The 27,949-nt window shown below is 39.0% G+C and overlaps 1 protein-coding gene across 4 annotated transcripts in view; it reads right to left on the bottom strand.

The window, feature by feature from the left end:
• LOC136864120 (oxysterol-binding protein-related protein 11) overlaps positions 1-27,949 on the bottom strand; it is a 353,345-nt gene that overhangs the window by 78,659 nt on the left and 246,737 nt on the right. For 3 of the 4 annotated variants that reach the window (XM_067140720.2, XM_067140721.2, XM_067140722.2), the window contains one exon: positions 1,320-1,436. The exons of the other annotated variant lie outside the window; for it this stretch is intronic. In XM_067140720.2, coding sequence (XP_066996821.2) covers positions 1,320-1,436 — 117 coding nt within the window. The remainder of the gene's footprint in view (positions 1-1,319; positions 1,437-27,949) is intronic. 4 annotated transcript variants of the gene reach the window in all.

The following is a 27,949-nucleotide window of genomic DNA, read 5'->3' as shown; positions in this document are numbered from 1 at the left end:
TGGAATCAGGATATCTTGTTCACAAGTTAGAAGTAACAGACATGAAAGTAGTGAGAATGATTGCTGGTACAAACAGGTGGTAACAATGGCAGGAGGGTATTTGGAATGAGGAGGTAAAGGCTAATTTAAGAATGAACTCAATGCATGAAGCTGTACGTATAAACCGGCTTTGGTGGTCAGGTCATGTGAGGTGAATGGAGGAAGATAGGTTACCTAGGAGAATAATAAACTCTGGTATGGAGGGTAAGAGAAGTAGAGGGAGACCAAGACAATAATGTTTAAACTCAGTTTCTAGCAATTTAAAGATAAGAGGTATAGAACTAAATAAGGCCACAGCACATGTTGCAAATAGAGGATTGTGGCGACATTTAATAAATTCACAGAGGCTTGCAGACTGAGCGCTGAAAGGCATAACGGTCTATAATGTTGTATGTATGTATGTATGTATGTATGTATGTATGTATGTATGTATGTATGTATGTATGCACTGCTTATCCTCTTTCCCGTACCAATTTCTACCTTTCCTTATTTAGTGTTCTGTTGTAACTTTGACCTGTTTCTTTCTTGATCTGTATCTCCCCAGAAAGCTTTGGGTTGCTCAGCGTATGATATGTGTAGTGATATAATATATGCCAAATTCTGACACTGTGTGATCCTTTAAAAAATGATTATGCAGGTTTCTTCTCTAGGTTGTTTACTGGATCACATGTCCTCACATGAAAAATAGCTACCCTGTGGATACCTCTGAAGTGCACAGTTATGTATGTATGTATGTATGTATGTATGTATGTATGTATGTATGTATGTAATCAACTAGCAACTGAAGGGATGAAGAGAGGCTTGAGACATTAGAATGAATAGCACAGAAAGACACATCAACGAAGAAGGAATGCAGCAGAGAAAGACCGAGAAAGATACATAAAATATACTGAAAAGCCACAAGAAGTGGACATCAAAAGAGAAACTACACAAGACAAAATTTGCAAGATTCTGATGCACAAGACTATGTAAGTGATCACTTTTGTAGCAACTGAGATACCAATGACGAGCCCCTGCCAGTTTCACTACGGTCAAGTAGCAGGTAAAGTGATATATTTAATGTCATCAAATATTTTTTTAATTCTTAGTACCTGAAAATTATAAAAGATGGACTATTGATGTGGTTTGCTTTTTTTTTTTTTTCACACAGGAGCGAATGAGCATCCTGAGAACTTTGTACTGTTATTTCCATACCACTGGTTGTGAACAAGAAAGCTTCACATCCAAAAATCACTGTAGAAACTTAATTTAAAGGAGTTCTAAATAAAGTATATACTCACAACAAGGTACGTAAATTCATAATAATTATTCCATTCTCCTTGCACTTTACAGACATTTAAACCAGCTTCATTTTTAACCTCAGCAGTTACTTGATGCACTTTACCACCATAAAACGGCTGCAACAAAGAAAGTAAACTTCCATTCATATCACTTGTCTGCGTATCATCACAATTTTTATACCGTAGGTCTAATGTCAGATTGGGAGCTGAAAATTGTAAAACATTCTGTTCATAACAATTACAAATTTTCTTTTTCAGAATGCTTAATACCTAGGTAATTTAAAACATTTCAGTTTTACTTTTGTTACATACTTATTTACAGCTAAATGAACAAATGGATGAAGAACAGGAGGAAAAGAAAATGGATATAATCAATTATTCAAAATTTTAGAGAACATGAACCACAAAATTATGAAAAAAATAGAAGGAAAAAGGAAAGAAAGAATAAAAATCTCTACTACTCAACATATGGATACACAAGATGATCCATAACTGATGATATGAATTATGACCACCATGAACAGTATTCCAGTCAGCAGTTTAGTATGGTAGTAATCTTTGAGGTGAATACAATACTGATGATGCTTGTCTAGGCATATTACTATTTATTTATTTATTTATTTATTTATTTATTTATTTATTTATTTATTTACCACAAATCATACTGACTTTATGGATGGTCTAGTTAAAAAGGGCAAGTCCCATGCACATTAGATGCTTCACAGATCCACGGAGCTCATATTTCAAATTATTACATTATTCACATATTTACACTCGTACAGTACCAGTAATTCATTCGCCTGATAACACTTACAGTACACTCATACGATATAAGCTTCAAGTTGTCCGCATTGATGATTCCTTAATTCAGTCTATAATTCAATTGCAAACTGAAAATCGTTCCAATTCATAGAGACATGACATTTGATATCGCGATCATAGCAGTGGTATCTGAACTCACGGGGATGTGACGTTTCATTGCAAAAATTCCACATCCATTGACTGGGATATGAACCATGACCAGTTTGATAAGTAACCAGTAACTAAGCCACTCGGCTATCATTCACCTTGTTTATCAAACGTCTCAAAGGCATTTATTAAGATAAATTATGGCATGTTTTCTTTCTTACTTGACAATGTTCCAAATCATCTGAGGTTGGCATTAATGTAGATTAAACCTAGTTTTACAACCGGATTCCCTTCCTGACGCCAACCATATGTGGAGTAATATATTTTACTGTATAATGTGTGTTTCTGTGGTGGTTGATAGCGTGATGTATGTAGATGTGTATTAAGACAATCACAAATACTTAGTTCCTGAGCCAGAGGAAAAGAATGAAATATACACAGTTCAAATCCTCGGCCTGGATGAGAATTGAACTCGGGACCCTCTGAACCAAAGCCCAGTATGCTGACCATTCAGCAAAGGAGTTGGATGATAAACTATAATAAATTATTGATCAAATTAAACTACATTGGTTGGTATGATTTGCACCATAAATTCCTGTCTTCAGGATTGCATTGTATTGGTAGGAACAGCCTCAACAGCCGTGTGATCATGGGAGATCCAATTAGCCGAAGATTAATGTCTCATTTTCTTTTGGTTATATGAAGTGTGACATATCTCCACATTTTACCACAATTCATTTCATCCACACTGGGATAGTACGGGGCACTTCTCTCGATTACTCATGACTCCACAAACCAGCATAGACTCTATGCCTGCCAATAATATTAGGTTTCTTGTTTCGGACTTCAAAATAAATGGAAAGATGTTTTAATACCCTGTCATTATTTATTTACTGCAAATCCTACAGAGTTTATGGTTGGTCTAGTAAAAAAGGGCAAGCCTCACGTATATTATATGTTTCACAGACCCCTAAGGTAATATTTACAATAATTACATTATTCACATATTTACACTTGTACATTAATCCATTCGCTCGATAACACTTACACTCACTAACACTTCCGTTCATGTAAAACAGAGATTTACCACCTTTGATTACATGTTTTGTAAACTGTGTTAGAGGCAAGGCTTTTATTCTAGGCGTGAGGTGCCGCCGTAGTAACCATAGTTGTAGGAGGTGGTACGGGCGAATGGAGGGACAAGATTTATGCCTCCACGGATCGAGGAAAAGGATAGGAAAAGGCAATGAAAAGGGTCAGGGACAATGAAGCCGGCAAGGGATCTTTGAAGGAAGATCAAATCAGTTCTTTTGACAATAGTTTCTATTGTTGGGAGGTTAGCCAAATGAAGATGGGAGTGGTAAGTTATTAGCCTCTCCACACGGCGTTGTATTCTCTCAAGTTTATTGAGATTTGCGACTGTGGTAGGGTTCCAGGCAGGAAAACCATAGGTTAATATAGGTCTGACCATATTGAGATAGGCTGTTCGTAGCACCCGATTTGAAGCCTTTCAGGTTCCTGCTACGAAATCCCATAATTTTCAATGTTTTTTGCCTTGTGTCTTCTGTCTGCAGGTTCCATTTCAAATATCTAGAAACAATGATTCCTAAAAGTTTAATATTTGTGCACAGCAGTATTACATTCTTATTTAATTTGTACTTTTCCTCTAGACAGTTTTGTCATCTACTTATCCTAATATATTTACATTTATATCAATTTTGTAAGTCTGATAGCAATTTGCAGCTATCTTCCTTGTTCTTTATACCTTTATACAGGACAGTGTCATCTGCATATTGTGCCATGCGTGTGCTTACACAACCGGGAAGATTGAGCACAAATACGAGGTACAGAATGGGAGCTCCTTATGTCGCTTTGATAGGTTGTGACTGGGCCCCTCCGTATACTACACATTGTGTTCAATCCTCCAGGGAGGACCTCACCCACACCAATCTTCTGCTTCATATACTGAGCTTACTGTAGCTTTAACAGAAGTAGTACATGCGGCACTTGCTGAGAGGCTCTAGTCAAGAGACACGCAGTCCACCTGAATCACATCTGGTTGATCCAAATAACACTGCCATTCATCGACGAATTTTGTTAAGATGGTTGTGCAAGAACTCCACAGGAGGAAACCATGCTCAGTAGAGCCAAGCAGGTCTCCCTCCCGTAAGAATTCCAACACATTCCTTGCTACTAATCACTCCATACACTTACAAATGAGAGGTGTTATTGCCACCTGCCTATACTTATCAATGTTATCTCTTCCTCCACTCTTGAAAATTGGTACTAGGTTTACACACTTCCATTCACTGGATACACAGCCATTGTTGATTGATAAGTTGAACAGGGCACACAAAGAGGGCACTAACCTTTTTGCACTAAAATAATTTCAGGTACGTTATCTGGGCTGGCTGTTAATTACCTCAATCTCCGTGGGAGAGGGAGAGGGGTAATGGCTGGTAGTGTTTGGGTACATATTTATACATTTGCCTGACTCATTATAGTTCCCGTTAAATTTCTCATTGAACACTGTGGCAATGGCCTCGGGGGAGGTAACTATTGTCCCGTTCGAGTAGAATGCACTCGCTGCTGACTTGCCATGTTCTCTATTTAGGAATTTCCATATGCCTTTGTTGTTGTTCCTTACCTTGTTTATGTAGTGGTGGTTGGAGAAACCAGGAATAACTTCTGTCTTCAGTACTGAGAATGGAAGATTAGTAAAGGAATAAATCTAGTGTGGAACAACAGGTTTTCGTTATGCGGGTTGGTTAAAAAATTAATTGGTCAAGGAATATTTCTACTAATGGATTAATGGATTGATGGGAACAGACAGGAAGTGAAGGCCGTTATGCTGCCAGTCAACTTCCAAGTTAAAATCACCCATTATGTAGATACCTTTATATCAATGTTGGACGTTTTGTACACGGCTTAGGGATTTTGGAGCTTGGCACAAGGAATCCAAAGAAATTGCATCCAGCGCATGTGAATTCTATATGGTACCCTAGCTGGTCACCAGATGGCTTGCCATGTGCTATTATATTTGGAGCAGTAGTTCACGCTGCCATTTTGTCACATAGGTCTGATGTCTTTAAAGTCACAAGTTAGGAAAAACAAGGTCATCAGTACAGTTCGGATGTTTACGACCTAAAACAATCGAGAAATACACAAGCAAAAATGACCTAAAAATACCAAAAAAGATCCAAAAAAGAAGGCATTATGTGACCTAATATACTGTAACCTGAAGGCGGATAGATAAAAGAAAACAGAACCGTCAGCATTGACTCTTCAGATTTTTTAACTAAACTAATAATTGTCAGGGTACCAAGAGAAAAGATGTTCGCCATACGGGGGGACTATGGAATTAGGGGTAGATTATTAAAATCAATCAAAGGCATTTATGTTGACAATTGGGTTTCAGTGAGAATTGATGGTAGAGTGAGTTCTTGGTTCCCTGTAGACTATCACAATCACACAGTTCACAGCTTGCGCATGTACAACACAGTCTTATAATTCTGTATGTGGTACACAATTCATAAACTCACAGCAGTCCTAGTTCACTGTCCCTCACTCACCGTCAAAAGGAGAAAAAACGACACACACACAGTGAAAGAGAGAGAGAGAGAGAGAGAGAGAGAGAGAACAAACTCAGTCTTTACTGTCCGCCGACAGATCCAGTGCTTCACAGCTGCATTCACTCAACAGAACTAAACTGTCTCGGCCGCTGATAGAACCAAACTGTCTTGATCACTAGCAGAACTGAACCACTGAAGCTTGTCTGACCTGTCTAAAATAGGGAGGCCGGCCCTTCCAGATACTTCATGAAAGGAGAAACCTCCAAAGTCCTCTCAAAATCAAATGTTCTGGGTTCACCATCTAGTTCATCTTCATGCCATCAGAGAGGCCTGCAGAGTGGTGCAGAGGGGTCTAGCCTTGTGCACTTGGCTGAATCCTGACCAGCTGCTGCAATAGTGAACGGGCGGTGCCCTATCTATGTGACGTCACTTGCGGCTGGAGACAGGCTAACTTGCACCTCCCACAGCCTAAGAAAGAAATAGTGGCCACAGTCACACTGTCCCCTCCTTAAGGTTACTCATTTGGAGCTGTTCCTGATACGGCACCAGGCAATTCAGATGGACAGCCATCATCTTTGCTTGGGTAGACCCCCAGATCTTGTAGATACATTGTTAATCTTAGTGACGATGGTGTATGAGCCCTCCCATGATGATCTAAGCTTTGGTGATTTCCATTTTGTCCACTCACAGGACAGTACAGCCAAATCCAGTCACCTTCCTGCAAACCTGCAGAGTTCGCCAGCATGTTGTAGTGGGCTTTTTTCATGGTCTTAATTAAGGTACAATCTCAATATTTGCCTGGTGTGAAAATGGGAAACCACGGGAAACCATGGAAAACCATCCTCGGGGCTGCCGACAGTGAGGTTTGCAAGCTCACCGCTGCACACACCTAACCACACGACCAACTTACCCGGTGTAGTGGGCTTTCATCCTGTCGCTGGCTACACTCAGAAGTTGTTGGGAATAGTCCAGGATGCCACTTAGCCGGTCTACCAACTCTCACACGTAGTCCATCACTAGCTACTACTGATCTGATGCGATCCAAACATCAGATCACATAGCAGGTTAAGCGCCCTACCGAAGACCATGCTGGAAGGTGTTATACCTGTTGTCCCGTGGGTGGATGTTAGATAGGCCATCAAGAAAAATGGGATCCTCTCATCATAGTCCCTCAGGTGTGCTGAAACCACTTTCCTGACTTGCTCCTCTACGGTCTTCAGGAAAAGCTCCACCATGCTATCTGAATGAGGATGGAGAGAAGTCATATGGGTCTTCTGAATTCCCAGATCTTTTAGAACCTCCTGCATCAGCTTTGACTCGGGGTTCCTGCCCTGGTTGCTATGCAGTTCTCTCAGTACACCGAAGAAGCAGAAGAAATCCCTCTCTAAGACACCGGATAGCCTCTTGGTTAGGAATAGAGTAGACCTCTCGCCACTTAGTGAAGTAGTCCATGGCCAGGAGTAGGTAGCAATTCCTGACATTGAACTCGCGGAATGGCCCAATGATATCGATGGTGGTCCTCTCGAAAGGTGTTCCAATGTTTGACTGCACTATCCGGTCCTTACTCCTGATATCTGGACCTCTCACAGCGCAGGTGTCACACATCTGTCATTGTTTATCAGATGCACCTAGCACAATGGGTTCGGACATGGTCTGAAGTCTTGTTCACTGACAGGTGGCCGGCAGTAGTGCCCGCATGCAACTCCGTAACCACTTCTTTCCTCATAACCCTGGGGATTATCAGCTGCACAATCTACTTCTTGCCGTCAGCAGACTCCCACAAGTGGGTCAGCACCCCAATGCTGAACTTCAATGCTGTCCACTGGGCCCAGTAGGTCTTGTAGAATTGGCTATGTTTGGCGAATTCCCTCTACTCTGGTCACTGCCCTAACTCAACATCCTGCAGTATCTGCCTGATGTCGTCCTTCAGCTGCTCACTCAGGTGCAGCAGCCAGCCACCTTCTGGCAGGGTACACGGTTCTCACAGCACAGCCTGCTGGACAGAGCTTTGGCAGTGCAGTGCCTCCTTCTTTGATGGTGTTCAGTGGTGTTGTACTCATGGAAGCATTGAATCCAGCGAGCCATCTGCCCCTTCAGGTTAAGAAGCAAGGTTAGGCCACAATGGTCGGTGTGCAGATGAAATGGCTGCCCATACAGGTACTTATGGAAATGATCCACGGTCTTCAGAATGGCCACAATTTCCCAATGTGTCATGCAGTACTTTCATTGTGCTTTGGACAGCATTTCACTGTAGAATGCGATCCCCTTCTCCTGGAGGTCCTGTACTTATGAGAGTACCTCAAGAACCCCCATGTCTTAGTGTGGGTGCAAACGATGAACCTCTCCCCAGGTTTGGGATATCCCAGGAAGGCTGCCAATGCACAGGGATTCATTCAGTGAAAGGAAGGCAGCCTCTGTTTCTGTAGACCAGTGAAATGGCCTGTTCTCCACGGTGACCCACGTAAGTGGCTTCAAAATGTCAGCATAGATATCAACATGTGATCGGCGATAGTAGGTGCAAAGGCCGAGGAAGATCCTGAGTTCCCACTTGTCCTTTGGCACCGGCAAGTCCCTGATGGCTTCTAACTTCTCAAGATCAGCGGCTACTCCTTCCGACAATGCGATGTGGCCCAGGTAGTGCACCTCCTTCTAGACCAGCTGGCACTTTCCAGGGTTGAGCTTCAGATGCTACTTGTCAGTACCCGAACTTGAGGTCGAAGGTCAGAAACCAATGGGCTCCAGACAACATGTCCAGGGTGTCATCTATCTGGGATAACGGGAAGCAGTTCTTTGCGACGTTATTCAACTGGCGGCCATCAACGCAGAAACGGAGTTCATCCTTCTTCTTCTTCTTCCCCTTCACCAGAACCACTGGCGATTACCAAGGACTGTTTGACTCCTCAATGACTCCCAGTTGCTTTATATCATCCAGCATCTGGTTGATTTCCGCTTTCTTCACCAGAGGCACCCCTCAGGCCTGGTGTGAAAATGGGAAACCACGGAAAGCCATCTCCAGAGCTGCTGACAGTGGGGTTCAAACCCGAAAATAATCTTCTGGAGCTTGTCCGCACCTTCATCTGCTTCTGAGGCCTGTCTTTCTTTGCTGTCAAGTGGCAAGACGTACATGACTGGCAGACATGTCTGAAGGTCAGTCCCACTAGGTATCCTCCGATCCTGCCACGTCCAATTCAGTATTTGTACCAGCACGCAGTTTCATGCTGTGATGAACATCCCGGGCAGGTAAAGTCCTTATATGATGGTCTTCGGTCTGGGTTTTACAAGCATCCTGTTTCCTCATGTGTAGGGATGGGTCCAGTTAGTTCATTTGCTCGAACTAGTTCATTTGATACCGTTCATAGCATTGAGTCGTTCAAATGAACGAGGTAGTTCATGACGTAATATAGGCCTAGCAACAGCCCTCGCGGCACTTCGTTCAAATGAACGAGTTAGTTTATTATGAGCACGAACAGAAAACAGCTACACGATGCTTCCGCCCGCCTGCCTAAGTAAAGAAATGGTATCTAAGAGACGGAGAGACATATAAGCTTTCTAATTTTGTATAATTCTTCCCCCATTTGAGAAGTGTGAGTGATGTGCTGTCATGTGACCATTAACACGTCACACAATTGGCCGTTTTTGTGCAAGTTTATATGTCGTTCAAATGAACGAGGTAGTTCATTTGTGCTGTCTACATGGAAAGAGCTCACACGGCAAGTCGTTCAATGAACGAGGTAGATTATTATGAGCATCTTAGCAACAGCATAACGGCGCGAGTTGGTACGTAGGTATATGTTACGATAGCTGGTGCTTGCTTAGGTCTTAATATGAACGATAAACCATGTAGCATTCAACCGCACCGCACCTTTTTCGCTATTTAAAGCTCGGCGGTTCGAGGGGCGTATGAATCAGCTGTTTGAGAGAGAAGAAGCGATTTCCCTGTTTTATCCACGGGAAAACATTTCGCTAAGATGATAATTGTCCTTTTTAGCTGTTAAAGAGCTGGGGAAGACGAATCCTGCGGAAACGTCCTGTTAATAAGGAATGTTCCTGAATAACTAACTAATATTACTATGTTAGATATAAGTCTATAGAAGTATTTACTCTATACAACCAATGTTTTTCCTTATGCCTGACACTGCACCCATCAGAGTGGGATGTGTCAGGCCCTACCTACTGACGGTAGGATGTATGCAGGTGTTTTATCAGAAGCACGTTAACTTTTTATATGCTCTATTGGTGTGTAAAATCTAATTCCCTTAATATTTCCATTAATATTACATTGTAATAAGGGGAGTAATGACTGAAATTATGAACTTCTATAGTTTTCTGTCGATCACCACCTAATTTTAACCACTACTACATTCAACTCATTTTAGACATCATTACACATGGGGCTGGACAGATAGTAACAAGAATAAGAATCGTCTCACAGGAAAAGGAAAAAGGGTTGAGCAGCTATTATTTTATAACAGTAATATCTGAACTGTTTTACGGCCCCCAGTTATTGTTACGGTTTCCATGGAGGTCGAGGTGCCGAAATTCTACCCCGCAGGAGTTCTTTTACGTGCCAGTAAATCTTATGACAAGAGGCTGTCGTATTTGGGCACTTTGAAATTTATGAGCGTTTTCTATGTGGTATGAACAATTTTAACATATGTTGTTATTTTAGCTGATTATTCTTCTACGTCGATACACTCATCTTAAGATAACCTATGCGTACTGAATACAGTACCGTAGTCTTGTGTCGGTTACCATGTGATAACATGATTTTGCTACTCCGCTCCAAGTGCATGTGATTTCGTTGTGCCTCATGTTGTTGACATTCATTGTTTTGTGTGTAGACAAAGTATTTATTTACCAGTGCCCGTTTATAATTCCCACAACTGTCGTGTATTATAGAACGCTTACAGTACCTACGTAAGTGCCAGACTATAAACACGTTTTTATTTTTTTCGTAATGTTTTAAGAGGTAAACCAGCGATATTAATCACCCCATTGTGTGCATTGTGGACCGTATTTTGCATAAAACCGGACTCGAACAAACACGAGCTCATTTATAGCTAGCAGGCAAGTACCAGTACAACATTTTGCAAACTTAGAATTTGACTGTCGTCTTTCGGAGCTCGTAGCAAGAACAGCAAACAAGTACCTAATGCTCAGCGCCGCTGCCAGTTGAGAAGTGTGAGAGGAGATGTGCTGTCATGTGATTATTAACACGGCACGCCATTCGCCATTTATGTGTGAGCTGTCTTCATGGAATCAGCTCTCCGCGCCACTTCATTCAAATGAATGAGGCGCCAGCTAGTACGTACATTTTACAATAGATGGTGCTTGCTTAGGTCTTCGTTCTCTAACATGCTGTATGCTTGCGTGAACGACCCGTTCAAATTATTTGAACAAACTCAAATGAAAGAGTCGTTCAAATGAACTAGTTAGTTCATGAACGACTCAACTCTACTCGTGTGGGTAACTCCAGCCAAGCAGTCACCATCACCTTGCTGCAAGAGGGTATTACCTCTTCGCTGGAAAAGCATCAGTCTTGCTACTCAAAGTCGCGTTCTGGAGCATCGAAGAATGATCTCTTGTCTACCGAGCCACAGCACATGCTGTCCCACCTCGACAGTCGTCTTGTACACCCGTAGTGCATCTAGGCCTAAGATGACCTCATCCATGAAGGCAGCAATGAGGGCCCAGCCTTAGAACAAAAAGTGCCTCTTTTAGGACAGGGTTGGTACTGTTTGAAGCGAACAGGTGCGTTTGGGCTCCCTCTCTGGCTGTCCCTTGGTGAACACTGCCCCGGCGATGGTTAATGCTGTCCCTGTATCTATTGTAACACGGTACAGCCTGACCCACCTGTCAGCGATGGAGATGTTTGTTGCTGAGGTCAGTGACCATATTTAGCGTGAAATGAGAAGATAGTAGTGGCGACGCTGACAAGCCCTTCTTTTTGTCAGCCCTTACTTGTTTCTCGGATCGGGGGCTGCTCTCCACACTGAAGTTCATTCACAGGTGGCATGCATTGCTCTCCTGTTATTGCAGGAGCCTACAGTGCGTCATCACTCTTCACGACTCTATCCCCAGGGCCCCTATGAGGTTATGCTGCCCACTAAGCATCAGCTTTTCACCAATCTCAGTGCCGCGGAACCTTTCGATGAAAGTATAGGCTGCCTCACGCTGGATGTGATCCTGAGGTATCCCATCCAGAGCTCAGTGGGCTACCTGTTCAAACTCGGTGGCGAATTCCTGTAGCACCTCGTTGGCATGCTGAATCCTCTTCCTTAGCTGGACTGGGTAGGCGGCTGCAAGCTAGTGGTCACAGTAGTGTCCGCCAAATACTGCAAAAATCTCCTCAGAGATGGTTATCTGTTGGAGGTTGTGTAATACCTCCGTTCTTGTCCATGTAACCCAGTAATCAAGTACACAGCTCTCTCTTCCGACATCCAAATGTTATGCATGCAAATGGTCTTGAACTGGGTCCAGAACATCCTCCAGTAAGTGGTCCATTTGTAGCGTGGGGGTTTCACCTTCGCAACATTCGAGCTGTCATCGCTGTTGGGGGACTTAGTACGGGTCTCTATGACCGTCACTCCTGCTCGCTGGGCATTCAATAACTCACTCAGGTCTCAAACTCTGGATTCCACAACCTGGGGTATTACCTTAAATTCTTTCCAAACAGTGCATTAATGTCCTGCATAATGTCATCCTTCACCTTCGTTATAAGAGAGTGCACTTTGTGTTCTAACTTAAAATGTCACTGTTCTAGTTTAAATTATCCAACTTTGAATTCACTGAATTTTGATTTTAGTTGGTTCTAGTTAGATTCGAGTTCATTCATGACCTTACTTTCAAGTTGGCAGAGCATGGAGGTAGTCGCATCCATTTTCTACTCACTAGAAAAATCTATATACTATGAAATGTGCTACCAGTCGATATACCATTTCTGACACCGGTTGTAACGTGAAGGCTGGTAGGTAAATGATCACAAATCTAGTAGCATATAATAAACTAGACTAATAATTGCTTACAAAACTGTTGTTTATAAGTTTGTTTATAAGTTTCATTTCTGTATTGATAGATATTACTTTACAAAAACAATATAAATATAAGTCACCACCTTATCAATACAAAATTTATTCACATTCAGCTAGTAAATATGGTCAAGACCGGTTTCGACCCCTAGGGGGTCATCTTCAGTTGACATGCATAAAAGATATATTTTACAAAAACATCACATATAATGATTAAAACTTAAATTAAGTCCAACTGATCATAAATGTTGGTATGTATGTCTTGGTACATTTGAGCTATTGTATGTGTCAATCCTAAGTTTCCCAGCATACAGTGTCAAGGTAAGTAGTTAACTAATATACTGCACCCGCTCACTTCCTGAGTCCCAGACTAGCATTTATCTCAGGGGTGATCAGTTCGAAAATGATAAAAAAATTTATATAAAGAAAATCAAAAGAAATATATATCGGCGCATCAAATGAACACAGGGATGAACGGGGCATGCAAATTAAGGTTACGGGGGACGACTCATTCATGGATACAAATTTTTGACTCCACAATAGGACTGGGAAGTGACAACTTAAATTCCATGGGCATACTGGACTAACTACAATGAAAAGATATGGAAACTGTTTCCTATTGAAATTGCAATGAGAAGCAATTTATTCACTTATTTTGCATACTACACATGATGACAATTTTACATTGGGACACTTTCATCCTGAAAAATAAATGACATAATACTTGGATTTTACCTCACTACTCTGGTAGTGTAAAACATCTGGTGAATTCGCCCCAAATGGTTACTGGGGATCGAATTCACATCCGTATGATTGGACGTTTCACCGCTGGAGATCTTCTTTCGGAGACGAGGGCACGACAGTAACTTTTTACTGTCGTCTCCTCGTTCCGTTTGGACATGAGACACTTCCGGTATGTACATTCTGGTGAGCCGGACACCCAACGTGGAAAATGTTATCGCCTCGAAAAAACGGGAATTTATAATACGGACAAACTCTAGCCTATTATTTCCAGATTCACAAACACGCCAGGTAGAGTTCATTAACTCAAAGCCTATTTCAATATTTACACTTGTCAATACGACAAGACGTACGGAAAGGTTCATTACTATGCTCTGACCCTGAAGACATGTGCCGTCCGTGGGTTATTTACGTATCTACCGCTAATAATCTCCCCGTGAAAACCCAACATCTGGTTTGGAGCAGTTCGACACAGGATGACTGTCCCTATCATATCCTCCTATGATTATTAAATAATATCATTACCATTCTTTATCTGATCATTATCATATTCTTTGATTGCCATCAATTAATTTTATTATTATCATTAATTTCAATTATAATCCTGTATTTGATTATTATCATTTGTCATCTGGGATGATTATATGCCAACCCTTGCCGACGTTTCAAACGAAGGGTCGTTCTTCCTCGTAATTTATCCGCACAATTTAATGATCAGCTTCCTCATAAATATTTTTATTATTATTATTATTATTATTATTAACATTATTATTAATAGTGGAAATCGTGATTATCGTAACCCGTAATCATCCTCGCTATAATACTTCAACTTCTCGCTCTTATTATTTTCATAAAAAAAATAATAAAAAAAGTAGCTTCATTGGTTATTCTTCTTCTCCTTCTTCAAATATTTTATTTATTATTATTATTAGTTAAAAATCTCAAATTTTTCATTTCAACTCCCAACATCATTATTATGTCCAAAATATAAAAAAATAAATTCTTCTAAAAAAAAGGTAGTTTTTTTAAAATATTTATTATTATTATTAATTTAAAAAAATTAATTTCGCCTGTTACACGGTAGTCCACTCTTAATATGTTTAACGCATAACCCCTTTTACAATTCCGATTTATCTTGGCACTAAGCACTTGATTTAAGACAAGATTCACTTGGAGTATGATTATTGTTATTATTATTATTATTAAAAATGGAAAGATGATATTTTAATTTCCACTCTTTAGAATTTAGTCACATATGTTAAATCCCGTTATGAACCACTAAGATCTGCTTTATATCGGTCGGGACAACACGGTATTCGGGACCGTACCTTCAGTTTCGTATTGCCGTTAAATTTTATATGGGGACACACGTCCTCCCAAGACACATCTCACAACCTATGGCAAATCGCGGCTGGGCAAATACCTCCAATGCCGGCGATTGCTAAACTATTCCTTTCGAATTTGAAGTCCATTTCCTTTCATCAGAACTCTTCAAACATTTAATTCATAATTTTTTTTTTTTTTTGCTAGGGGTTTTACGTCGCACCGACACAGATAGGTCTTATGGCGACGATGGGATAGGAAAGGCCTAGGAGTTGGAAGGAAGCGGCCGTGGCCTTAATTAAGGTACAGCCCCAGCATTTGCCTGGTGTGAAAATGGGAAACCACGGAAAACCATTTTCAGGGCTGCCGATAGTGGGATTCGAACCTACTATCTCCCGGATGCAAGCTCACAGCCGCGCGCCTCTACGCGCACGGCCAACTCGCCCGGTAATTCATAAATTAATCCTCGGTGCGTGGATTCTACCACTAATAACACCGGCATATGCATTTATATAATCTTAGGCCTTGAGATTCATCTATTTCATCATTACAAACAATACGGCTCAATTTATTTCACGCCGGATATTCGTCCCTCATGACTTCCAACTCTAAATATGGGCTCAAACCATTCTGGGCTTTTAACATATCGTGACCATTCTAATTCACGTGCCTATATCGCTTTTAAACAAATTTTAATGGTTAAAATGAAGTCCAAAAACGTAAAATAAAAAATTTACGTAAAATCAAACTGATTACGCGAATGAAAGTCTTTAACGCTACATGTCATCTCCACATTGATTATTATATTTGCACTGGCTAACTCACGAAGCACTGTCATTATTATTATACTTTAACTTGCAAACACATAAATATTATTATTATTATTAATTTACTTTCCTTTGTCAACTCACAAACATTATTATTATTATTAGTATTTTAATGACCTTCCGTACGCAACACAAATTTTACATACTCTGGCTCTTTCATAATCTGGCTGTCTAATAGAAAATATTCCTAACTAACATACAAATGATCACCGCAGTGAATGAAATTCAAATAAATGGGTTAGCACAAAAAAAGGAATTTAACACTTGAAATGAACTTAAGTCAAAGTATTACGAACAGCATGCATTAATTGACAGAAATATATCCCATATTTACATTATATACAACAAACAAATACTCAAATTAATTAATCTAACCCATTATTACGTTAATACAAATTAGTTCGTCCGTCTAACAAAAAAATAAAATCATGGACTCGGGAGGCGGACCATGTTAAGTAACCATAATTAATTTACACTGAACCCCGTTTAGTCGCGATAACATCCCCCAAATATCAAAATTGTGTACTCATTCCTATGTAGAATTCCATTGTCTCGTAGCGGATGAGATAGGCCTTACGGCCCCATGGTGATCTACTCGTCCATCATGTCGCACAATACAAATTTAACACAATAAAACACTTCTGGGTGACTACCCATGATTAATACCTTATTACACTATTTTACACAAGAATACTAATAACAAAAAAAAACACTTATAGGTGCTCCTAGACCCCTGACACTCACACAATATACTCTTCATATACGCCCGAAACACACGTCGTGACACATTACGACGAAATGTCGTTCATTTGAACCGGCGCGTATCGCGTCTTCAACCGGCACTTCCTGGTTTATTTCTAAGCCGTCTTGATAATCGCTTAGCTCCTATAATTCCCTGCTCGGATAGTTAATTCACCGTCTATCTTGAAGTGTTTACTTCAGGCTTCGCACACTGCCTTCCAAAGGTACTATCGGCGTTCCGTTAATTATTTATTATTTAATCACATGACATTTATTAAATTCAACATACAGTTGTACTGATTATTTACACTCGGTACTATGGATAATTTCACTGTTCGTATTCATTCTCCTAATAACTCGCGTACTTTCAGCTCTAACTGACTTCAAATACGTCCCGAGGTACTGACTTACAGCGTCATCGTGTCAGTGTCTCAACTACTTCATCCGACCGGTCACAACTGGTGACTTCAAACGACTGGGTGATGTAAGGTTCTACTATTGGACTTTTATGGACGATATGGTTTCCCGCCGGGGTCATCCGCGGTCAGCTCCTGGGGAGGGGGGTTGGTTATCCTAAATCGGCATGTGCAGGTGGATTTAGATCTCTTGCTTTATCCCACTTAATACACTGGCGATACACATTCATGTGTCGTATTCTGAACTCATATCGTTCGGTGATCATGGAAATATCACTTAATTTCTGTCCTCCACCTTTCGCACGTTAACTCGGCGTCCCTGATGGCGTGCTCATCTCGACCAATGGCGAGATAGCGTGGGTCATTTCCACGAATTCATTACTTGAATTTATTACGATTACATTTAATCAACATGGGAATGATATCACAAAAATCCCCTCTATTCAATTATGTGGTTGGAATAATTTAATTATTGTTATCGGAGAAGCTAACTGGAGTTCACTCTGAGTTTTTCTTATGTTGGTTTATCTGCGGGCCTATGATAAATTTTCTCATTGGTCAACACCGCTTCGGTTAGTTTGAAATCTCTTCCTTGTAACGTTGACAACACCAAATGCCTCGGGCGTGGAAAAACTGGTACGTCATATTCCCGGTATTGGTGATACATCTGCTCGCCCTTGGTCCGAAATATATACTCTTTCACTTCCTCGAAGTCATTACTTCGTTGTTGTGAGCTCTAGCTTTAATCCTCTTATCTTCTGGCCAAGAAACATTCTCCCCCTAATGACAAGCTTACTGTGGCGACGGACAGTCGTGATATGTCTGGCTCATGTTGAAATCCTACCGTCCACACAAAACTGACACTGTATTCAATTTAATATTCCTTTATATCTGTATTCATCTTCAAAAAAAAAAAAAACAAATCATGAAACTAGGGCCTATCTCATCAGGGTACATTACATCATCCATGAAATTACATGCTATTTTTCATGTTATCACTGTCTAATTTGGGTTGTACAATGTGGAATGAGATATACATACATTTGTGTAAATTAATAGTAATAAGTTCAGTAATATACATTAAAAATTGGTTCTTAAATTACATTAATTGATTATTGATCAGTCATATAAAAATGTAGAATTATTGGTTTGGACACTTGTGATTAAAATATTAGTATGCAATACCTTGTTGGCATATATCTTAAATACTAAAGTATCAGTTTATAAAGCCTATTATTGTTATTTTATATCTTGGAAGAGGGTTGAACTTAGAAAACTATTTGTTTGGTTAAGCATAGGCATTGGATAATCTTGTTAAATTGGACATATAACTAAAACAGTGGTATATATATATACCTTGTTAAAAATACATTGCATACATTATTAATATGTGGTGCTATATATACATTGTTTAGGGTAAAATGGGGTTAACGAGTTTTCACAACAGTATTTGATTAGTTATGATGTTCCGATATAATGGGTCCGTAAAAATATATAACTACATACATAATTGCGGTTAGATAAGTATTTGTATAATCTGCTTGCAATTTAGGTAATATTTGGTTGTAATGTCTGGCGATATTTTGGGCAGCTACTGTTGTTAGAGCTATTAAGAGTCTTGAATATTATTGATGGAGCATGTTCTTCTTTTCGTGTGCCGTAATATGTTGAATTGGTGACATTTGTAAGAACACGTTGAATGTTATGCGTCCTGGTAGGGTGCACGTTGATTTTATCGTAGAAGCACATAAGTTGTGAAAACAAAGTATCTGGAAGTAGAAATAATGAGTGTGAAAATGGTGCGGTATGAAAGTGTAATAGTAAATCGTATGTCGTTTCATTTACGTTAGGTGTTGGAACCGTGCACTCTGTGTAGCTGCCTGTTGAGATCTAATGCGTGTTGCTCTGAGATTGTAGTTGGCGACGGTAGAGGGGAGGTTTGGGAGGATGGGTGGAGTGTTAGTAACGGGAGTGGGGTTGGAGGGGAGGAGGTCTTGGAGCGGTTGATTTGAACGTATGGATTTTTGTTTATTAATTCTTTTAAGGTAGTAATCTTTTAGTAAAGGAATTACTGCATGAAAAAGAATATTGTTTCTGTCTATGTTTTCGTTTAAATTGGAGTTCGGATTGACGTATTTGTCTAAATTTATGTAAAATTCTTCTATTATACTGAGCAAGGGACTTTTTGGATTCATATTGAGGATTTGCATGTCACTATTAATGTCCGTGAAATTGTGTTTCTGATCGTCAATGTGCTGACCCATAGCTGAGAAGTGTCTGTGTTTGACGGCATTTACATGTTCATTATATCGTGTTAAAAAACTCCTACCAGTAAGCCCTACATAGCTGGCTCGGCAGTTGTTGCATTTGAGGCGATAGACTCCTGAGTGGTTGTATTTATTTATGTTGTTAACTGATTTGGAATTGTATAGTATGTTGGTGTTATTGCGTGTAGTTTTGTATGCTATTTTTAGACCTTGTTTTTTGAAGATATTGGTTATGGGATGTATATGGTTATTGTTGTAAGTAAACAGTGCATATTCTTTTTTATCTTTGGTGATTCTGGTTAGCTTGGTTTTCGGTTGGTTTTTGACTTTGCTGATGATCCGGTTTATCATTTCTCTTTTATATCCGTTTTGTTTTGCTATTTCGTGGATTGTGTTTAATTCTTTATTTAGATTTTCCTTTGAAAGTGGAATGTTATATGCTCTGTGAATCATACTATAGTATGCAGCTTTCTTGTGAGTATGTGGGTGGGTGGAGTCTATCTTTATTGTATTTGATGTATGGGTAGGTTTTCTATGTATGTTGTATGTTAGGTGGTTGTTATGTCTGGTTATGGATATATCCAAGTAGTTTATGGTGTTGTTATTTTCAGTGTCCATGGTAAATTTTATATGGGGATCTATTTTATTCAGTTGTTCTAAGATTATGTTTTCATTAGTATGTCTATTGTCCATGATTATGAATGCATCATCGACAAACCTGCACCAATAGATGATATTTCCTATTTTTTTTTGATTTCTTGGTGTTCTAAATAGTCCATATATATATATCAGCTATTATGCCTGATATTGGTGATCCCATGGGTAATCCTTTCTGTTGATAGATACTGTCATGGAACTTGAAATAATTGTTATTGATAGCAAATTGTAATAGTTTTATAAATTCATCTATTTCCAATTTGCTTAGCTTACTATGGTTATAAAGATTGGATTCTATGATAGTAATAGTTTTTTGTGTGGGTATATTAGGATACATGTTTGTTATATCATATGTTGCTAGCTTGTAGAAATGTTCTATTATATTCTTAGTAATGCTGCAAAATTCTATTGAGTTTTTTATGGTTTTATTTGCTTGAAAGACATAATGTTTTTTGAGGAATTTTTGTATGTATTTGGATAATTTATAGATGGGGCTTGGCCTGTAGTTTATTATGGGTCTCATGGGAATGTTGTCTTTATGGATTTTGGGGTAAGCTTTTGCTGTAGGTATTCCTGGATTCATGGTGATTAATTTTGTAGTTTCCTGTTCGTTCAAGAGAAAATTGATGTTTTTTAGGAGAGTTTTTAAGTTCTTTTGGATACTGTTAGTAGGATCTTTAGTCTTAATTTGAAAAGTTTCATCTTGAAAGCAGGTTTTTGTTTTTGTTATACAGGGTGAAGCGTAATTCGCGCACTCGGGAGTCGCAGCGCGACTCCTCACATGCCAGTATTAAAAAAATGTCTCTTACAAAATTTCGCCTAGTTTCTAGTTTCCCCATGAATTTCTCAATATCCTCCTCTTTGTTCCTTGTCTGTGGTGCATACATTTATATGAAGTCCTTCACTTCATTCCTCATTCTCAGTTCTTTATCCTGTCGCTAATGTACTATACCGTATCCATATACTCCTCCAGCTGTTTTGAAATTATCAAGCCCACTCTATTTTGTGCCTCTCGCCCACCACTCCAGTATAGTGTGTATCCTTTCTTCATTCTCTTCTTTCCTTTCCCCTACCATTTAACTTTGTTCGAATCTATCATTTCTATACCCTCTTTCTCCATAATATCCACCAATTCTTCTGCCTTTCCTGTCAGGGACGTAATTTTGATTATGCCCACCTGCATGATGTTTGTTACTGACCACTTATTTTTCACAGTTGCAATGTATCTCCTGCAAGCAACAAGTGGAATTTCTTTATTTTATCAACAGATAACCAACCATATGCTATTGTTACCCACATTACTTCTATTTTTTTTTTTAAGTGCATCACCATAACATGAAGATAGATTAGTTTTAGCCGCACCAAACAAAAGCGATAGCCTGCTGCAATGAGCACTTTGTCGACCAATACTGTTACGTATTTGCCATTTCAAAGTGTATTGTACATGAAATAGTTTCCATACTGTTACATTTCTCACGCTTTACAGAAAAGTATTTTTCCATCAGTACTAAAATATTTTTCTCCACACTGTCACATAAGTATTCGACTTTACACTTTCATTAGACTTACTTTATGTCATGTTGACAGTGAATATATCACTGTGAAGGAAGCAACAGAGTCCACTACCTGAGATGGCCAAGAGCAATGGTAACAAGTGGAATTTTCTTAAATAAATACATCCTCATAATTCAGGGTGCTATAGTCGCACAAAAAGTCTTTCTCTGGATGATACTACTGAATTCTCACACACACTCTGACACTACTAAGGCAAAAGATTTACTGACTAATAAGCAACACTTATTAGAGAGCCAAGATAGGAATTTTGGTGTTGCTAATGCACACGTTTTACGGTGGACACCACATTTGAAGTACACCACTTAGCCACTAAACTGTGACCAAAATATTATAAAAATGATGAAAATGGCCTAATATGAATTCATATGCTCTATAACGTGCCTCTGCTGGTGAGACCTAATGTTTACAGTGTACTATGTCTTCTGGTATGGGCTACTACAAATTAGCTACTTTCATTGACCTGTGTTAGTCTCATCCTCGGCTTTGATAACATAGAAGAGACTGAGGTATGAGCAAATCTAGTAATGCCATTCCTTATGCAGCCAGTCCCTGCTATGAATGGTATGAAAATGTCACTTATAGCAACAGTTGGTACATGCATATCAGTGGGCTTGGCAGACTAATACATAATAGGAACTTCTGGTTTGCTGATGAAAGTAATGGGAAACTACCTCACTAATTTCCCTACTATCTCTCATCAGAGAAGCCTAGGCCATCTTGACAGCTGATGTTGGAGCTGTTGGGAATCAAACCAGACTTCAGGCTGAATACTAAATTATTTATTCACAAAGCACAAGATACAGCTACTCTGAGCACATTTCACTTGTACTGTCAACAGACTAATTAACAAACTTAAACTTTCATAATAAAATATAACAAACATACCAAATGAGTAACAAGATCAGGTACACAGCCTACTAATAACAACTGTCCAAATCAAAAACCATGAGAATGTCCATGTTCACAGTCAAGTTGTCGTGGGTCAAGATTGTGGTATAATCACTACATATCAACTTATTCCTAAGATACTGTTTACAACCCTCTGGAATATACTTTTACTTGATGCTATATCAAGCTCTTGTCCCCTATTAATAGTGTTAAAGAGAGTTGGGAGGCAGATTAGAAAAGTTTGTTGAATTATTGAGTGCTGAGTGTGGGGAATGTGGAGAATATCTCTGACTCTGGTGGAGTGAGGAAGGAATGCAGAGAGAGAGAGAAGAGTGAGGCAAGATGTTCTGAGTGATAATGCCCATTTATGATTCCATGGAGGATACTCAGGTCAGTTGCCTGTTACCTGATATGCAGCCATAACGTATTTATTGCCCTTACTACCTGCTGCATAGACAGATTCCTGAGCTTGGGGCTTCTGTTCCTTATAATTACTGTAAAGAAGGACACCACTCTGTCTAACTGGTTAATACTGGAGAGGGAGGCTGTTGTCCAAATCAGAGAGAGGTTGAATGATCGTGAGGAGGTACTGGCGAAGAGCAGTGGGATCAGAAATTTCTACGAAACTGTAGAGAATGCCTAGTAATTTCATAGCTTTCGTTGTATACGTTTGTATATGGTTCTTGAATTGTAATTTTGAATCAAATATTACACCTCAAATTGGAAAGCGAAAAGCTAGAATGGTTCCACCTATTCAATACTTTATTAATATAAAGGCTACATTAAGTTGGGATTAGTTTCGATCTTCCCATGAGATCGTCTTCAGCTAAAAATTATATAAACTTCACAAGTCATGATATAGAAACATATGAATGTTAAAATCTGCTTGTACAACAAATTGAAATTGAAAGTCTTAGTTGTTATACATCGTCAGATTAAAAATGTGTTACAGTCCTACTAAAACATTAAGTGATGTTTCACTTTCTTAAACTTGTAGTTTAAAATAGTTTAGTGCAGAATTACACAAATAAAATTTGCATCCTAATACATAGCTATCTATAGCTCATTAAGAGAAGAATTAAAATTACGTCACATTTCTGGTAAAACATTAAGTGAGGTTACACTTTCTTAGGCTTGTGGTGTTAAACTGATATAGCACAGAATCACATGGATGATTTTCATAGTAAAACAAAGCTTATGGAAATTGACTGTTGCTTAATTTAGAGTAAGATGGAACCGGGCGACATTCAATTAGAGATGCCTTGATGTGTTATAAGCAGGGAGCAGATTTATATGTACTAATAATTATTGAAATATGTACATATATATTTAGTTATTTTTATTGAAATATGGAATTATATATGGACTTATAATTACACAAATAACATTAATTTCTATTTAATATCAAAGTTCAAAGAAGCTAAACAATGTAGATCTACATGCAACATAATGTTGCACTTCTCATTTTAATATATTTGAAGAACACACTATCTTTTATTCTCTGCTACCAAAACAATGGATTACAAAATGTTCTTTTAAGTGCTGGAAAGTGAATCTTCTCCTATTATCTCTAAGGACAGATTTATATTGACTGAAACTGCGTTCAACATCGGAAGAGGTAATGGGGGCATAATTCAACTTCACAATATCTGCTGGGGTTAAATCCAATGTAAATTTTACACTTAAATCTCCATACAGCATTGCAGAAACCTTTGTCATTTCTTCATATCCAGGGTTCTTTGAAAATACCGTGGCCATCTTTATGTTTGCAACATCTGCAACTTTACCTGTACCACGATTTAGTTGTTCCACAGTTTTATTCACAATTTTACAAATTTCAGAAAGTGAGAAATGCGTGTATTGCTGCCTTTTCAGTGTTTTTGTGATGCATGAAAAATTATGCTGAATGTAACGTAAGTCATTTCTCACACCTGTATCGCAGACAACTGTTTCCGCGGCTTCAATTGAGGCTGCATCTTCGGAATCCATGGCATGCAGAACGATCTTAATACAGTCTATATATTCAACATAATATCGTACCCCACTTAGTTAGAATCGGCTTAGGCGGCAATGGAATTTCTGGGTACATTTCTTTCAAAAGATGAACTCTTCTGTGGGCTTTGAGAAAAACTTTTTTCACTGAGGAAATCAATAAATCTACTCTGGGGTAACTGCCTCTTACCACTTCTGCCACACGATAAAAGGCATGTGCTACACATGTTAAATGAGTCATCTTAGGATATACAACACATAATGCTTCTCCGGCTTTTATCATATAAGGTGCGACATCGCTAATAAAAAGTAACACTTTATTATACTTAACGCCCTGTGGCCAGAGGATACCCATAGCCTCAGTTAACAGTTTTCCTATAGTTTTGTTATCACACTTTTCGAGATCATCACAGTGTAAGAGAATCAGTTTACAATAATCTTTACTTAACAAACCAATGATTACATTGCCAATTAGCCTGCCTTCTTTGTCTGTTGTCTCAACAATGGAAACCTAATTTGGACCGTCTTTAATCTCTTGCCTTATCTTCCAAATAGTTTCATCGTATATGGCTGAACAGTACGTTTTTCTGAACATTGACTCATCCGGGATGGATCGTTTAGTATATTTCTCGAGGAATTCCCTGAAGCACTGATTATTCAGTTTGAAGAGAGGTATGTTAGCAGAGATGAGAGCACGGCAGAGATCAGTGTTGAACTCTGAAGTTACACTGGAAGTTGCTGGTTGTATCAGAAACAACTGTCTCTGCTTGTAATCTCGTTGTTTGTTAGCCTGGTGTTGCACAAGGAACCTTTGAGTAGATGTCACTGTACAATGACACAAATTACAAAATATCTTACTGTCAATTGATAAACCATCTTCTTTAAATTCTGATACGTAACTTTTCAATTTTAAACTGGTTGACTGAGCTACTTTAGGCACATTGTAACAACGTTAATGTCTTCAATGAATATCAATATACAACTGCACACACTGAACGTACAAGAACACTATGATCCGTCTCACTGCTAATTCAAACTGTGAATGACTGGTAGTGAACTAGATGGAGTTATGAAGCAATTAAAGGGAATGCCTGAATTACAAACTAATCCGGAAACCACCAGCACATCGCCGATGAATGAGATTTCCCTAGTTAAGAAATTATGGCACAGACACAGTCGATGTTATGTAATGCAGCTTATCAGTGCTGTAAGTGTGATTCGGATAGTCATGGTACTGACCGGCTGATCTCCACCACTTCCAGGCTCAACCTTTCTCTTTCTCTGCACTGCTTATCAGCTTATTTTATTAGCCCAGACGTGGACAGGCATGATAATGACCTCCACACCAGTTAAAATATTAATTTTTTGAATATAGATTTTTAATTTATTTCTCCATTATTGAGAGGATTGCTGATTTAATTTAATTTAATACTTTTTAGCCAAAATACGGACTATATTGATTTTAATAACAAAGAATATGGAACATATGTGTTAAACTCCAAAATATGGAAAAAAATGGAAAATGAATACTCCATTTTTCAACTCCACACGTCATGATTTTAGCTTCCTAAAGAGATATGTATTTACATATAAATCCGTTCCCTGGTTATAAGAAAGTGCAAATTCAAGTGAAGTTTGTTTGCTAGTTCAGATCAAAGTTATGGATTTATCTGAAAAAGACACTAACATAAAATTATCTATGTAGGCTGAAAAATGGGAAAGTAATGGCTGTGTTGAAATTAGACTCACCCCTATTTGTGGAGCCCAAGGTATGTTGCTAGTGTTGTAATAGAAACCACAATAACATGTCAGTGTGCAGAAGTGATTAAAAAGCTAGGAGGTGAAGGGGAAGGGGAAGATGGGGCATTGATATCTAAGGTGGGGCTGAGGGGTATGGAATGGTAGATAGCTACTGGAGGAGTAATTTGAAAGTACTACAAATGAGAGGGTTTTGGTTACTTAATTTTTCTTAATCAAGGATTGGAATTATGAGATCGAATAAGGTTTTAGGTTTTTCAGATATCTCATTGAGATTAAAGCTGGGATTGAAATACTGATGGGAAACCACAGAAAACCATCTTCAGAGCTGCCGACAGTGGGGCTCAAACCCACGATCTCCCGGATGCAAGCTCACAGCCGCGCGCCTCTACGCGCACGGCCAACTCGCCCGGTACTTTGACAATTTTCGTATCCTGTCTGATGGATGTAAATTTATGATTATATTCCTCCATATGTTGTTCCATGGCAGAATATCTATTGTGTTTGAGTGCACTGATGTGTTCTGAGTATCGTGTGACAAAAGCTTCTACCAGTTTGGTCAACGTAGATGAATTCGTAACTACTACATTTGAGTTTTAAACATCTGATTTAGAGAACCAATTATTTTGATTAATAGAAAGTGTGTTGTATAAAATGGATTCACTGCAATACCAGTAATTGGTTTTATAGGCTACTTTTAGGTCGTGTTCCTTAAATGTTGGAAATCTGATGAACATGTTCTTTATTAATTCTGCACTTAACTATTTTAAATTACAAGTTCAAGAAACTGAAACTTCACTTAGTGTTTCAGCAGGACTGTAATGCAATTTTGATCCGATGATGAATAACAACTTTCAGTTTTAATTTGTTGTATGACCTTATTTTAACATTCACATGTTTCTGTATCATGACTTGTCAAGTTTATATAATTTTTGGCTGAAGATTTTAAAAAAAATGGCATATGGCTTTTAGTGCCGGGAGTGTCCGAGGACATGTTCGGCTCGCCGGGTGCAGGTCTTTTGATTTGACGCTTGTATGCGACCTGCGCGTCATGATGAGGATGAAATAATGATGAAGACAACACATACACAAGTTCCCGTGCCAGGGAAATTAATCAATGATGGTTAAAATTCCTGACCCTGCTGGGAATCGAAACCGGGACCCTTGTGACCAAAGGCCAGCACCCTAACAATTTAGCCATGGAGCCGGAGTGGCTGAAGATGATCTCATGGGAACATCAAAACTTAATATACCCTTTATATTAATAAAGTATTGAATAGGTGGAACCATTCTAGCTTTATGCTTTCCAATTTGTAATTTGTATTTCAATATGGATCAATATGAAAATTATTGCTTATGATATTACACCTCAGTCATGCCGTTGCGTAACTACGCTGATGGGCTTGTCGAGCAGGTACGGTTATGGCCACTGGCTGCATTTTTGTGGATAAGGGATAAGTTTCAATGTATGGTGCCAGTCTGAGAGGACATTAAGCGAGGAGTGTTGAAGAGCTGCATCTGCTGAATTTCTGATGTCCCTAAATATCCTGCAGTAATCAGCAAAGAGTAGGTTATTTGCCGGGTTTTTTTTTTTTTTTTTTAGTTTGGATGGCAGATCGTCCATTAACAAGGAAAACAACAAAGGGCCACAAGCAATATCTTGTGAGACACCGGAGGTGACAGGTAACCATAAGGATGATGTGCCTGATATTACCACTCTCTGCCAACAGTTATATAGGAAGACAGTAAGAAGGGTAAGAAGACTGCCATGCAGTGTATATTAAAAAGGTCAGAGAGTTTACGGAGCAGCAGGGTGTGGTCTACAGAACTGAAAGCTTTCAAAATGTCTACATAGCAGATATCCAGCTGTGATTTAGCTGCAGTGGTAAGTGATGCAAAACTATGCAGAGTGACCAAGTTTGTTAAAGAAGAGCCA

The sequence above is a fragment of the Anabrus simplex genome, chromosome 2 (genome assembly GCF_040414725.1).
Source record: "Anabrus simplex isolate iqAnaSimp1 chromosome 2, ASM4041472v1, whole genome shotgun sequence".
Classification (NCBI taxonomy): Eukaryota; Metazoa; Arthropoda; class Insecta; order Orthoptera; family Tettigoniidae; genus Anabrus; species Anabrus simplex.
Note: the sequence above shows the minus strand (reverse complement) of the source record. Positions and strands in the feature narration are given on the sequence as shown.